Source organism: Bidens hawaiensis, unplaced genomic scaffold, assembly GCF_021521415.1.
Source record: "Bidens hawaiensis isolate Kalapana, Puna unplaced genomic scaffold, B.hawaiensis_p1.1 tig00035159_1, whole genome shotgun sequence".
Classification (NCBI taxonomy): domain Eukaryota; kingdom Viridiplantae; phylum Streptophyta; class Magnoliopsida; order Asterales; family Asteraceae; genus Bidens; species Bidens hawaiensis.
Genome location: NW_027496130.1, coordinates 89,131 through 105,320, shown reverse-complemented (window position 1 = coordinate 105,320; position 16,190 = coordinate 89,131). Strand labels below are relative to the sequence as shown.

At 36.3% G+C, this 16,190-nt stretch overlaps 1 protein-coding gene across 2 annotated transcripts; it reads right to left on the bottom strand.

Moving 5' to 3' along the window:
• Nucleotides 1–9,322: 9,322 nt before the first annotated feature.
• Nucleotides 9,323–13,869, bottom strand: LOC143587138 (ankyrin repeat-containing protein At2g01680-like). Of its 2 annotated transcripts, XR_013144826.1 has the most exons (4): nt 13,489–13,869; nt 11,371–11,780; nt 9,558–10,621; nt 9,323–9,509 (listed from the first exon to the last, which is right to left on the bottom strand). XR_013144826.1 is itself a non-coding variant. In XM_077068514.1 (3 exons), the coding sequence occupies exons 1-3, from the start codon at nt 13,814–13,816 to the stop codon at nt 9,752–9,754; spliced, it is 1,608 nt and encodes a 535-aa protein (XP_076924629.1). In that variant the 5' UTR covers nt 13,817–13,869; the 3' UTR covers nt 9,517–9,751. The 2 variants fall into 2 exon arrangements, 1 of the variants encoding a protein (XP_076924629.1); XM_077068514.1 differs by lacking the exon at nt 9,323–9,509 and having other exon boundaries at nt 9,517–10,621.
• Nucleotides 13,870–16,190: the final 2,321 nt, after the last annotated feature.

The following is a 16,190-nucleotide window of genomic DNA, read 5'->3' as shown; positions in this document are numbered from 1 at the left end:
GTATATTGATATACTAAAACTTGTGTCCGGCGCATTCTTATGATGCATCGAAGCACATAATGCAAAGATACAAAAAGAGTGAAAATGCCTCTTAAGCCACACACAAGGATACAATGTTTAGATCATCGATTTAAACACTTGAAACTCGGATTCTATACATTAATAATATATACATAAACTACAAAACACCCAAGAGATTATCAAATAGATCTCTTTTAACTTTTAAGGATTAGTGGCAAACTCAACATTCACAAAGCGTATGTCTGAGATTCTTTTCGCCATCAGATCGATTCATCATTCGGAACCTTAGCCGAGTAAATCGACCACGAAAACGACTTACTTCCACTCGCCCTCCTAATCTGCCTTTGTGAATCGTCACCTGAAGACCGAAACCGTTGCCTAAAACCAAACTAACACAAGCTCACAAGTGTCCCTACAAGATTGGTACTAAAAAAACTACTTTACATTACATTATTTGATTTGCATGTTTAGTACAGTTTTTTAGTTTATATTTGATCTAAACCCATTTGATATATAGGGTGAAGATCCTAAGAGAACTTTATAAAATTAAGAACTTTGGAAATCATTTTAAGCCAAAAAAAAAACCTCACAAAAATATTAAAAAAAATTATAAAATGAAAAAAACGAAAATTTTAAAAAAGTAAAAAAATCAAAAAAGTTTATTGTCATTCTGGTTTCATAAAAAAACAAAAAAAACATCTAGTGTATATTTGTATGTGTTCCTGAGTTTCATTTAAGGAGAAAAAAGAAATGGAGGAGAATTAAAAGAGAAAAGAAAGAGAGGGGAAGGAAAATAATCACTTCATTTCATGTTCCCGAGTTTAATGAAAAATAGAAGAAAAGGAAAGAAAATGTAGTAGTTAATAGGTAGTTAATGTTATACATAAACATTTTCTCTCCTAATCTCTCCAATTTGGAAGGATGGGTATTAACTTAAGTTTTATAGCCTTTTCTCTCCTAATCTCTCCAATTTGGAAGGATGTGTATAATTTTGCTAAACCGATATTTTGTTTTAAATTTTTTTATGAAACCGGATAAAAAATAATTTTTTTTGGTTTTTTTATTTTCGCGTTTTTTTATTTTATAATTTCTTTATAATTGTTTGAATATAGTTTTTTTTTGTGTTTCAAAATGGTTTTCAAAGTTTTCACATGATCCTAATCCTATATATATATATATATCATTGAATTTAGAACTAGATGAGACTTAGGTCCTATGTAGTGGGCGAAGTTTTGGGGCGAATTCCGATGATTTGGGGCGCAAACACCACCTTCACGGTAATTTGTGGGGCGATGGGGGGGGGGGGGGTTCTCGCTGTTAATATTATTATTATATTCCAAAAGTTACCGTTGGCACCAACGGTCATATTTAAAAAAAAACAAAATTAATTTAAACGATATATATATATATACATATATCATTTCTTCTCTAAACTCATATCCATTTCATACACTACACATAACCAAATTCTTAAAAAAAACAACAAAAATGAATCCTAGAAACAACCCGAACCAACCATTCTCCCCTTTCGGTCAATACCATGGTTCGCAAAACCAACTGAACGTAAACATGCAATGGACCCCGAACACCCGAAAGCAACCGAACCTAAACTATCCGTTTCCTTTTCCCGACCAAAACTTAAACATTTATGCCAACTACCTCATGCCCCAAAACCTCATGCTGGCGTTCTGGTCTACCCAACCGGAGTCGGTGACGGTGCCGGAGACTCAAACAACACGGGCTTCCGGTTCAAGCCAAAAGCTGGCCCGTAAACACAAAAATAAAAAAACAACCGAAGGGAGCCGATGACGCAACGTGATCCATACAAGCAATGAACCGAAGAGAAGGAAGTATCCCTCGCAAGGGTTTGGATCGTCGTTTCGAAGGATCCTGACGTTGGTAAGTTTTTTAATATTAAGTATTTATATAGCTTTATTTAGTGTTTATTAAAAATGTATATTAATTGTGACAAATAATTTTAATTTGTAGCTAATTTTCAAGCCGTCGGGATATTTTGGAGGAAAGTATTTGAAGCTTGGCTCGCGCTAACGGGTAAACCCGAAGACTACCGGGGTAAAGAAGCGGTTCAAGCCCACTGGAAGGTCCTTAATTTCGATTGCCAAAAATTTGCCGGGATATACAACCACTTGTGGGAGTCCGGAGAGCAAGAAAAAATAATACAAAAAAGAGGAGGGTTCGTCGTCGTCAAGATTCAATACGGCGGCCAGTAAAGAAGTCGAACATCTAAACGTGGTGTTTGGTCTTTTTGAAACACATGCTGTGTAAATGGTAAAGGACATGAAAGAATCCAACAAATACCAAGAAAAACAAGCCCAAACGTTGGATTTGCGGCAAATGAATAAAGACTACGAATCCATTTAAGCGGCCGCTGAACACGAAAGAGCGCATTATTGCAACGATGACGACTTCAAAAAAATGCATGAATATTATGAATATTAGTTGTTTTTTATGTATTTTTTATTTCTTTTTTAATTTTAATGTATTTTTATTTAATTATTTAATTTAATGGGTTTTATTTGTTTAGTTTAATTATAAAAAAATAATAAAAAATGGTGACGTGGCAAAGGAGGGGCTATAACACCATTACAACCCAAAACAAATTTCTATCCTATACTGACTAAACGCCACGCGTCACAATTCGCCCTAATTTGTAGCTCATCCATTACACATAGTCTTACAAATTCGCCTTGTTACACACGTTAATAGATATACAAAGTGTGGAATTTTTTGATTCCGTTTGATTTCCTATTTACAAAAAAGCAGATTTACAGGTAGGTGTGTGGCCACCAATGTTACACACGTTAACCGATATACAAATTGTGAAATTATTTGATTTGATTCGGTTTGATTTCCTATTTACAAAGTAGATTTACAGTGTGTGTGGCCACCAACTTTAGACGATCTATTATATTAATTAAAGTAGGGCTGTCGAAACTGACATGTTAACAAGACACAATACAACAAGGGTTTTAATAAGTTTAGGTTTGAGCTGAATATGTGCTGTTTAAGACATGTTTAAATTCGTATCATAACAGGTTAAAGACTTGTTAACTTGTTAATAACCTGAGTGGATTTTTATTTTTAAAAAATAAATATATACACTCCTAAAGTCTTAAACCTAAAGTCATATTTACAAACGACATTTCTTTAATGCCCGTCAGAACCCGATATTATAGTTTTTTATGGATGTTATGATTTGCTTATATGGTTTTTTGTTTCAAGTATGTTATGTATTTGTCGTCTTTTGTTTCAAGTATGTTATGGATTTGTGGTTTTTTATTTCAAATATGTTTTGGATTATCTATTAATTAAGACTTCTATGCCCGTGTTGAAATTTTTGGTTTCGCCACACATGTATTATTCATTGTGTCTTTAAAAAGGTCCCTTAACATGTCTTAACAAGTTAACCTGTTGCTAAACATGTCCGTGTTTGAAAAAAATGACATGATTAGTTATCGTGTTGTGTTCATGTTTATGTTTAGAACAAGTCATCGTGCGTGTTCTACATGTTATGATGGCCCTAAAATAAAGTTTAATATATTATTTAAATTTATCTATTATTTAGTTTTCTTATTATATTCTAATTAGGTTTCCTTATTCTTTATCTTTTACTATTTTTATGTCTTGGTTTACCTATAAATTGTAATCAATCATTGTTTGAGAAAGAATAACAAAACAAAAAAAATGTTTGAAGTTTGGTTTCTCTTCTTCTTTCATTCATCGTCCTCATGCTTCCTTCTGCTCGTGAAAACCTAATCATTGCCATGGTCGACAAAATTAATCGGCTATTGATACAACAAGAATCATCCGCAGCCCAACAAGCCGCCCTAGCCAAGTCCAACTTTGACTCCCTCAATACCACAATGAATTAAATCACCACTAACCTTATCGCCGCCCTCACCAAAATTTTTGGCACCTCTTCGATGATAACCAACCCAAAACAAGCACCTACACCCATAATCCTGGCATCGCCACCACCGGCTTTAACCGCTTTTACTACCACACCAACCCCAAATCTTGATCAGTATCTTATCTTATGGCCTTATATCCTAACTACTCACCACAATCCAACCCTAAAACAGATGTTCCAAACTCACCAACAAAAGTAGCCTTAACCACTCCGTTCACATCGTCACCTAATTCAAAAACCTCTTGAAAACCTACACAAGCCCTATGACCATCTCTAAACTAGCCCAAACACACAGCAAATGCCGTCCTGGTTGAGTCAAGCCGTGAAATTGGTATCTAAAACTAATGAACCCGTTAGCATATGCAACCGGAAGGCGTGAGTGGTTCCCATCATGGCAACTGGTTGAGACTGCCCCGCATGTGGTAGTTCGACTCCAATAACAACCACCATGGAAAACGCGTTCCATTCTTGAGGACAAGAACGTTTTGAAGGGACGAGGAATTAATAGGATCTATGACATTAATTAAAGTTTAATATATTATTTAAATTTATATATTATTTAGTTTCCTTATTATATTCTAATTAGGTTACTTATTGTGGGAAAGTTTAAAATACAAAGGAAGATAAAAATGAGAAGTGTGAGAAGGATTTGTGTCACACAAAAAATCCCAACACAAAAAAAAAATTAAAAAAATATCATAACTCAAAATATAATAAAAAATGATTTTTTTAAAGTCAAATGTTTCCTATGTCATTCTTGGTAAAAAAACGACAAAAAAGACAAAATGCCGAGATTAAAGACACAATGACGAAAATGAACATATATAACTAAAAAAACACATTAGATCGTAAAATGTAACACAATACCGAACAATATATAACAAAAATGTGGAGTAATATAACACAATATCAAGAAAAAAAAAGACAAAATGTCAAGAAAAAAAGACACAATCAATGATGAAAATAAACACAAAACACAATAATAAATAAAAAGACCCAATGATCTTTTTTCTTCAACAATGTGTCTTTTTTGTTTTTTTTTAAACGAGAAAGAACGTGGAAACATTTTTGTGTGGTTATAAATCCTTCTCACCCTTCTCATCCCCCCCTTTGTAGAGTTAATATTCTATATTATTATTAGGATTGTGTATGTTTAGTAATTGATGTATTACGTACCTCAGTACGTTTATTTTGTACGGACGAAATGTAAAAGTTGGAGAAATTGAGAACCTATAAAAGAGTCACTTAACCCATTTCTTCACAAACTTTCCGTAAACTAAACATTCATGGAAATAAAAGAGACACTTTTCTATCGACTTTTTTTCTTTTTCTTTTTCTTTTTTTCTTTTTGAGAGAAAAGTTTCTTTTTATTCGAGCATTTACTTTGACTTGACTCTAAATCTGGGGTCAATGTCTTGCGGACTGAGCACGTCTAAACTGAAGTATACGTCGTATGGAGAAATGATGTTTATAATTACCGTTTTAATTATTTTCTTTGCTATCCTACTCCAAAATGACGTCCTGCTTGCGGTGCGCGCATATAATGTATATATGTGTGAACCCTCGGGTGGGCAAAAGTAAAATTGCACTAATTTTGACGTTATTTTACTAATCTCGTGAAAATAACGTTAAAAGTGGCGGAAGGTTAATCAGGCATCATGTGGTGGCGTTGATAGCCGAAAGACAAGGGCACATGCACCAATCAGCCGGTGTCCCGATGATTGAGTGCTATGTGCCTTATGTCCAAGGCTTGATGCAAAACTACTTTCGAGCCGGGGGTCTCACCGGAAGCAGCCTCTCTATCCCTATGGGATAGAGGTAAGGCTGTCTACATCTTACCCTCCTCAGACCCTACCATAGCATTGCTATTGGTTGGATATACTGAGTACGATGATGATGATGATCCTACTCCAAAATGGAAACCAGTTTTATCCTCATTTTTACATTCCTCTTGTTCCAAACAACTGGCTTAAGCATCATCACCACTTCCTCAAATGTTACATGCATCCCGACGGAGAGGCACTCACTTCTTCTATTCAAACAAAACCTCACAGACAAATATAATCTTCTGTCAACATGGACAGGAGAAGAGTGTTGTGAATGGCATGGAGTTGGGTGTGATGGTAGAAATGGTCATGTAATCAGACTTGATCTTCGACCTCAAGTGTCTTTCGATCCAATATATAATGGCAAGTTTATAATGCATGATCCTGACAAAGACAAATTGCTCAGAGGTGAGTTGAGTCCATCGTTACAGAATTTGAAGCATTTGCGTTACTTGGACTTGAGCTTTAACCGTTTCTCAGGTAACATTCCTGATTTTTTTGGATAGTTTAAGCATTTGGGATGGGTTTCTTCGCTATCATCATTAAGGTACCTGGACTTATCGGGTACAACCATCGGTAACCACGCTGATTGGTTCCATCGAGTTAATATGCTTCATTCTTTGCATACATTAAACCTGGGAAATGCTGAAATCACAAATATCCCTTCCGTTAAATTCGTCAATTTCACCTCTCTTACTTCACTCGATCTCTCTTACAACTTCATCAACTCCACTTTTCCTGTCTGGATATCAAACCTTACCGCTCTCTTGCATCTGAACCTTTGTGAAAACCAATTCTATGGCAAAATTCCTGATTTTCATGGAATTGTCAATCTTGTTCATCTGGACCTTTCGCGAAACATGTTTTCTGGTCCTATTCCCGCAAGTCTTGGAATACTCTTGAGGCTAGAATACCTATATCTTAATGATAATCAACTGAGTGGGAATGTTCCCATGAGTATTGGGCAACTTTCAAGGCTCAAGATTTTGTCGTTGTCATCGAATATATTGCTGAATTTCAGCTCTCGATGGATTGCTACGTTCCAACTACGTTAATTTATTGCAAGTTTCTGTAACATCGGACCCCGCTTCCTGAATTGGCTTCAAACACAAGTATTAAAGATACAATACCACCATGGGTTGAGAACATTATGTCTCGTATTCGATACTTGGATTTATCCAATAACCAGATCAGTGGCAAACTACCGCGAATTCATTTCAACACTACTAACTATTTAGAGGACGGGGTCCTGATGATGGACTCAAATAAATCTGAGGGACCACTAGCTGCATTTCCATCAAATGTGATTCATTTGGATCTCTCAGATAACTTACTGTCAGGAGATATTCCTCTAACAGACGAAGCTATGAACCCAAATCTGCAATATGTTTCTCTCTCTAGAAACCGTTTCACAGGAAACATTCCAGTACCCTTATGGAAGATTCCTAGCATCCAGGTTTTGGATCTCTCAGATAACTTATTGTCAGGACATATTCCTCTAACATACGAAGCTATGAATCCATATTTGCGAGTTGTTTCTCTCTCTAGAAACCGCTTCACAGGAAACATTCCAGGGCACTTATGGAAGAGTCCTAGCATCGAGATTCTGGATCTCTCCGATAACTTACTGTCCGGACAACTTCCTCAAACATATGAAATAAGGAACTCAACGCTGGAAGTTGTTAATCTCTCTAAAAACAACTTCACTGGAAGAATTCCAGTACATATATGCGACAATGATTTACTCGGTGTGTTGGATCTTTCGATAAATAAATTTTATGGAACGCTAGTTGCTATGGATCTTTCCGATAACACCATAACCGGTGTTGTTCCAAGTTCATTGGGTTCTCTTACAGGGCTGGGGTCATTGCACTTGCGCAACAACATATTTGAGGGGAATCTTCCGCTATTGTTACAGAATCTGACAGGACTGGCCACCTTAGATTTAGGGAACAATCTGTTCATGGGAACTATACCATTCTGGATCGGTGAAAACATACCTTACCTTAGATTCTTGAATCTCCAGTCGAATAAGTTTACAGGAAAGATTCCGCTACAGCTTTGTCACCTCAATATTCTTCACTATTTAAGCTTGGCTCAAAACAACATAACAGGAACAATCCCTAGTTGTTTTCGGAATTTAAGTGGTATGGCCACCGATCATGTTAACCTAGAAGACACCTATGATGTTGGGGACTATATTTTTGGAGAAAATATTTTGACTTCTATGAAGGGAACACCAAGACAACACAGTTTCTCAAATCCTTGGACCTCTCAAGAAACAATATTACAGGAGAAATTCCAGATGTATTGATGAACCTTGCCGGATTGAAGAGCTTGAATCTTTCAAGAAACCAACTCAAGGGGCACATTCCACTGACGATTGAAAATCTAAGCCAAATGGAATCATTAGATCTTTCGATGAACATGTTGTCTGGTCGGATTCCTCAAAGTTTGACGAGCTTGAACTTTCTAGGCTACTTGAACCTATCGTTCAACAACTTATCTGGTGCAATCCCGGTTGGAAGTCAGCTCCAGACTTTTGTGGACCCCTATATTTACGAGGGGAATGACGGACTATGTGGGCTACCATTATCAAGGAGTTGCAAAGGAAACAATTCATCATTTAATCATGTTGGCAAAGACGAAGATCATGATGATGACGGCTTGTGGTTTTATTTTGGCATGGGCCCAGGGTTCGTTGTTGGATTCTTGGGACTACTTGGGAGTTTGCACTTCATCAGGAGCTGGAGGGTGGCTTACTTTGACATGTTTGAAAATGTTTACGGTTGGCTAACAGTGTCAACTCTAGTGAATCTTGCTCGCCTAAAGAGGACGTTTTTCTAAGAAGCAGGTACATACTTAGATTCAAATACACCGTATTATAAATGATTATCAGAAATGAGATAGTAACAAAGTTTATTACATAACTATATAAATGTTATTCACACATCATTTCCCTTTACACAAATATAAAAAATTGTCAAAATTATTAACTTAGTGAAAACGTATTGCTCTAGATTTACACACTCATAACTCTATTGTCGTGATTCTGATATTTGTAGATACCCTTTTTAGTGAACGTGTTCAAGGATGATGAACTTATATCATGGACTTCAAAGATACTAGAATTATGTGTTTCATATCTACCTTAAGTATGTTGTTCAATGTTTTTATTGTTGTTAAATATGTTGTTTCAAGAAAATGTTATCTTATTATGTTTGTGTAAGTACTTTGTGTTTCATAGCAATAAAGTGTGTTACTTAATCTGCAAGGTTATTTACTGGTTTTAAATTTCATAATAAGAACTCAGTTCAAAAAGTATAAAACTTTACATAATGTGTACATGTATAATTTATTGGCCCATGCATGATCTTGAATCCTCAACTTGATAAAAACCGATATCATACTTGTTCTTGGACACCATGTTTACATGCACAATTAATTGAATAATAGGGTTACTAATGAATACAAACCGTTCAATCGATCTCTATATAAACTAATGCGTCAATTAGATGAGTCGACGAGGTGAGAAACCATTTTACCATAACCAAATTGATACTTTTTTAGCGACCCGTTTTGAGCCAACACAAAGTGACCTTAACACTTTTGACCTGTTACACGACCTACAAAGATTATCAATGACAATTGTTTATTGTCTTCAGATCATATTTATAGCGTATGAAACTATAAATCACGTACGTCAAACATCCTGATGCAAATGATGATAACTCCTGATGCAAATGATGATAACTAGCGCGGCGGCGCATTCTCATGACACAATAATGCAAAGATACAAAATGAGTGAAAATGCCTCTTTAGCCACACACATTGTTACACCAACAATGTTTAGATCATCGATTTAAACACTTGAAACTCGGATCCTATACATTAATAATATATACATAGCCTACAAAACACACAAGAGATTATCGAATAGATCTCTTTTAAGGATTAGTGGCAAACTCAACATTCACAAAGCATATATCTTTTCCCGATCAGATTCGTCGTCCGAAATATTAGCCGAATAAATCGACCATGAAAACGACTTGCTTCCACTCGCCCTCCTAATCCGTCTCTGAGAATCGTTACCAGAAGGCCGAAACCGTGGCCTAAAACCAAACCAACACAGACTCACAAGTGTCCCCACAAGAATTGGTACACCAACAACCGTAATTGTAACAGCCATCCAAGTACTCCTTTTACCAACCACCACGAAAGCAATCGAACAAAACGCCCCACACGTACTAATCCCCGCGGCCCACATTAGCTTATTAACAATCGACACGATCTGTCTCTGGGCCTGTGTGTCCCACGCCACTAACGTGATTTGAACCACCACGACCGCTAAAGATATAAACAGAGACGTGGCGTTAAAAAGACAAAAGGCCCGAAAAGCTGTAGTGTGGGCTATATGGGCTTCACCGGCCCGTTTATCCGAGTTCCAATACTGGCCCGGGAGGTTAAAGATTGCCAAAAAAGCTATCGATGCGAATAAAACCGCAACGACTGTTAACGAGTTGATGGTGTTTTGAACCGCTTCACGGTGAATCTTTTTGAGTTCTTTAGCAATTCCCGAAACCCGTCTTTGTGTTTTTTCGTTTTGTAACAGTTGCGAGTGGACTTCGTGTTTGATGTCACTAACGGTCCGTTTGAGTTGCATTTCTTCATCAATTCTGCCAACATGGCGAGCGTGTTTGGCACCAGCTTCGGTTAGGGCCTCCATGATTTCTAACTTCGGTGGGCCATAGCTCAGCTTGTCAGCTATATCCATGGCGGTTTCTTGTTGATGATTGATTACATTCACACTAATTGAGGTGTAGCTCAGCAACAGGCTTACAATCTGAACAATTTAACCATAATTTTCAAATAAGCTTTTGAAAAGGGTATAAATGAATGAAATACAACAGTTTTTTTTAACGGGCCGACCCGACCCGACCCATTAATATTTTTTGTGAAAAACAAATGGTGCCAGGCTGGACCGGGTTGACCCGTTAACATTTTTGTAAATATATTTGGATTATATATAGGGCTGCTTAACAGACTGTGCCGACCCATTAACATTATTGTTAAAATTTGTATTATGTGAAGGGTTGCTTAACGGGCTAGGTCGACCCATTAACAATTTTGTAAAAAATATTGGATAATATATATATATAGGGTTGCTTAACAGGCTGACCGACAAATCAACATTTTTGTAAAAAAAGATGGATTCTGTAGCGCTGCTTAACGGGCCTGACCAGGTTGACCTATTAACTTTTTTGTAAAAATTTGGATTCTATAAAGGTTTACTTAACAGGCCTGGCCAGGTTGACTTCTGGATTCTATAAAGGGTTGCTTAACGGGCCTGGCCAGGTTGACCTCTTAACTTTTATGTAAAAATATTGGATTTTATATAGGGTTGCTTAATGGGCCGTGCCGGCCAGAATGACCCGTTTCACTTGATATATCTGTCATTACAAATTTCAAAAAAAAAATGAATTGTAACGGTCAGCCAGCCCTGATAAGGACACATTTCGACCTGAGCCTGTTTTGGCCCGTTTACCCACACGATAAAGACGATGAAATAACCAACAAATTAACAAAATGTACCTCCGGTCGACATTTCCTAACAGCTATATGAATAGCAGTGCAACCCTTCTTGTCACGCTCATTTAAAATCGAGGGATCCGCATTCAACAAATCCTCTACAACATCAGTACTCTGCCCTTTGACCGCCATATGAAGTGCAGTTTGACCCTTTTTATCTTTAATCGCCACAATTCCCGAATCTCGTTCAATAAGCGTTTTTACCATGCTTGTTTTACCGTATCTTGCTGCTGTATGCAGTGCGGTTTTACCATTCTTTCTCACTATCCTTATGCAAGTAGCATCTGCATCTAATATGGCCTTTACAACATCCAGATGATCCTTCACTGCTGCTGAATATAACGGGCTCGTGTTCTTCCCGTCACATACTTTACATAGCTCGGGCCACAACGCCAAAAGCTTTTGAACAATACCTGGATTATAACAACAAATGTTGTAAAAAAAACTCTCCTATTGGAAGGGCCCCATTACTTTGGCAAAGAAGGCCCTACACTCGGGCAACTCCAAGAGAGGCCGATGAAAGAGCCCACCTCGAGTAGAATTTGACAATGGGTTTGAGTCAGTGATTGGAAAACTTCCTTTTCTAGATCTTGATTCACGTAGAAATTCCGCAATTCTAGTCCTAGTTAACCCGGCGAGATTCGAATTCCCCCTGGCAGCATAGAATTACAACAGCCCTGCACGCAGTTTATTGCGGAGAATTGGTTGTTGATTGCGGAGAATCAGTTATTGGCAATTCATTTCTCCCCTAACATGATCTTTTTCTATACCCGAATGATAAAATAGAAAGTGTTTATATCGTTATAGCGGTTCACTGCTTTAACCTAGGGGTGTTCATGGTATGGTTTTGACGGTTTTTGGGTCCAAAAGTGAGTCAAATCATTATTATTAGTTTTTTTACCATTGTAAACCAAAACCAAACCGTTTAAATTTGAAACCGAACAAAGCCACACCGTTACTACTTACTAATGGCTTGGTTTCACGGTATTTTGTCGGCATAGCACAAGAGCTTGAGTCGAGCTTAGGCTTGTTAAGCTTTTTCACAAAACATATATAACAATAGTTAAAAATGCATACTAATTATTTGATAGATAATAAACAAGCAAAACCCGAGCTGAGCTAGAGCTTGAAAATTTTGAAACACGAGTCGAGCTCTTGTAAGCTAAAACAAGTCAAACTCTAAAAAACACTCACGAGCCGAACTCGAGTTAATATATATAAAAAAAACGAGCTGAGCTCAAACTCGAGCTCTTGTAAGTTAAAACGAGCCGAGCTCGAAATCAAGTTCTTGTAAGTTTTAAACAAGCCGAACTCTAGCCTAGTCAAGCCTAGACTCTGGTCAACTCGTTTGCACCCTTACCCAAATATTTCACTTTTAATACAATCAAAAACCAAATACACCAACATCTCACTACCAGAGCTCGAGCTCTTGTAAGTTAAAAACGAACTGAGCTCGAGCACTTGTAAGTTAAAACGAACTGAACTCGAGCCAAAAAAATACTAACAAGCTGAGCTTGAGCTTTAAAAAAAACTCGAAGCAAGCCAAGTTCAATCTCAAGCTCTTGTAAGTCAAAACGAGCCGAGCTTGAACTCGAACTTGAGAAAAAAAAAACTCACACACAAGCCCATGTAAGTTAAAACTCAAGCTTGGGGTCAGCTAGACTTGTTTACACCCTTACCCAAATGTCTCACTTTTGATACAATCAAAAACACCACCATCTCAAATCCCAACCAAACAACAAAACCCCTAAAACCAAATCAATCAATCCAATCAAACTCACAAAACCAAGTAAACCACAAAATTACCTAAATACCCTTTTTCAGAGCTTGAAAAAACAAATTACTAGTTGAGCTCAAGCTCGAGCTCTTGAAAGTTAAAACAAGCCGAGCTTGAGCCTGAAAAAAATACTAACGAGCCGAGCTCAAGGTTTAGAAAAAAAAAAGTTGTAACAAGCTGAGCTAAGCTCAAAGTCGAACACTTGTAAGTTAACTCGACTCGTTAACACCCTACGGACCAAAAAAGTTTCCATCTTGATGCAATCAAAAACACCAAAATCTCAAATCTCAAATCCCAACCAAATAACAAAATTACAAAGTAATAATGTAAATGGGCAAAATTACCTAAATACCCTTTTTCAGCAGCAACATGAAATGCATTAAAATCAGCTTTAGACCTAATTTTCACAACTTCCACATCACAAAACTTAATCAAGTAATCAAACACTTGTTCCGAACCACCACTCTCCGCCGCCGCCGCCGCCGCCGCCGCCACCGCCGTCTCTCCGCCGTCGTTCTGCATCGCCATCAAACCCTTATTATTATTATTACTATTATTATCATCGTCGTCGTTCACGATCCGTTTGATCGTTGCCACGTCACCTGATCGGACGGCTGCGAATAACGCCTGGTGCGTGATAAATCTTGGAGACTTAGATGATGATGAATCCATGGTGTGTACAGTTTCTGTGATCTGGGTTTTTATTATTATTATATTTATCTATTGTTATTCACTTATTTGTTAGTGTTATTATCTTGTTATTGTAAAGTGATGATATTATTCAACGGTGAGAAGGGAATCTTTTTAAGTTTCAGTGATATGTAGAATAATAATAATTGATGGTGGGGGTCCATATGGGGATTATTCTAATAATAATAATAGTATTCGTTTTGTGCTGTAAAATTCAGCGAACTTTTAAACTGATCCACACTTGTTTTACTGTCTGTGTCTATTATTATTATTACTAGTGTCTATTATTATTATTACTAGTTTAGCCCGTGTATCAAAAACAAACATAATATGCTCCATATAAAAACACAATATTTTAACTCTGTAAGTTTATATATAATACCAAATTACTAAGTACAAAACAATAAAAATACAAAAGTGTCACTCGACCTACAACACCGTCTAGTTCAACCGTTCCACTACTCAATTCCTGTATGCTTCCTGCACAAAGTAAAATATATAATGGGTCAATTTGGGATGTGTTTCATTTCAAATGGGTCAAACAAATATTAGCTAAAAAACGAAGCGGGTCAGGTTCTATGACTTGAAAAATTAAGTTAACAGAAATGTTCACATAAGGTTAGTCTAGTAGTGCATTCTAAAATTTTAGATTTTCCAGCATCATAATAACTAATATATTCAGGTGTAAGGCTAACTTTCGTTTTTGGTTTTTCATGTAACTAAAACCGAAAAAACGAACCACACCGAACTTATATATATATTATTTTAATTTTAAGTAACTTATAATAGTTTAATTTTAATATTAGTTCAACCCAAATATTTTAGCCCAAGTGTAAAACAACCAATTAATTATTAACTAACAAACAAATTAGGCCCGAACATAACTATTAGCCACCTTTTTTTCATTTCGGCCCAAAATCGTCAAGCTCAAATAACAAAATTGAAAATACCGAACCTGTATGATTTTCAAAAATTCAAAAACCGACATTTCGGTTTTGTTCAGTTTTAGCCCAAAACCGACCCATGCCACCCTTATTCAATATGTAAAAGTAAATCTATAAATGTTAATAAAAATGCATATGATAGTTTTTTCATGCGCATAAATTGTTGCCTTTAAACCATGTCGACCAACTTTTCGGTTGGCTTGAGTGATCAAGGCAAATTGTACTATCCTTACCTCCACCGTGAAGATCATCTTTTACTCTGTTAGCAATTTTAAATTACTGTAACTCTTCTAAAAACAATAGTCATTAAAATCAATCAATATAACATTAATAAATCATTTATTTAATAACAACAATATGTACCTTGTCAAATGTGAAACACCGAAAGCCATCCATGTAGTCAATATAATCACAAGCCCTCAACTTAAAATATGATAAAAATTGCAGCCTCCAAACATCAAAATCATATTAGTTTGTTCGTTAAAACAATCAAAGCCGATTCATAGCCCGTGTTCCCCACCAACATGATTCAAGGCCTAATACATACAAATATTTATAATAATATCAGTTTTATACAGTGCACCTTCTGTGTCCATTCACCAGCAAAAACATCCATATAAGCGCCAACTAAAGTTAATCTGGAATGCCAGATCCATATTCTCCTAACCACATTCTTGGAAACTTACTCAAAAACTACACAACTAAATCAAGTTAAAACATTGACTGTGAACTTACCAAATAAAAGTTCATCAAAAAGTTTATTCGACATTACCAGTTATGACCCCGAACATAGTTGTAGGAATACCCGGTAGCAACGTCTAACTGGTCAAAACATATTCTAAAAAAATAAATAGTTTTAAAACCATCATTACTCAAATTGATTACGAAGACAATTTTGTTTATTCTTGAAAAACCCCAAATCAAATAATATGAATAGTTTTAAAAACCATCATTACTCAATATCATACTTTCTTTTAACTTTTTAAGTAAATTCATGCTCTCTTCAAATATACGATTAAAAACCAAAGATGCCATTTTACACACCAACATACATGATAAACTCATCACTGATCCATAATCTTATTATCTAAATGAAACACCGAAGTCCAAAAGGTACCTCCTAGAAAGGTAAATGTAATTCCAAACAAAAACACAAAAAGGTACCTCCTTTGAATTATAGATAAACTGGATAACATCAAAAGTGAAGGTGGAAGCAGCTCTTTGCAAACAGGCAGGGAGCGTGGAGCCGTGGATTCTTATTTGATTGACACGATAGCAAAGTAAAGGAGAGTGTGACACGTGTTAAAAATGATCTTCATTTATTATATAGTAAGATTATTAGTATTATTATTATTATTATTATTTTATTTTTTTTGAACGGCCAACTAAGTAACGCCGGGACTTCGTACGCG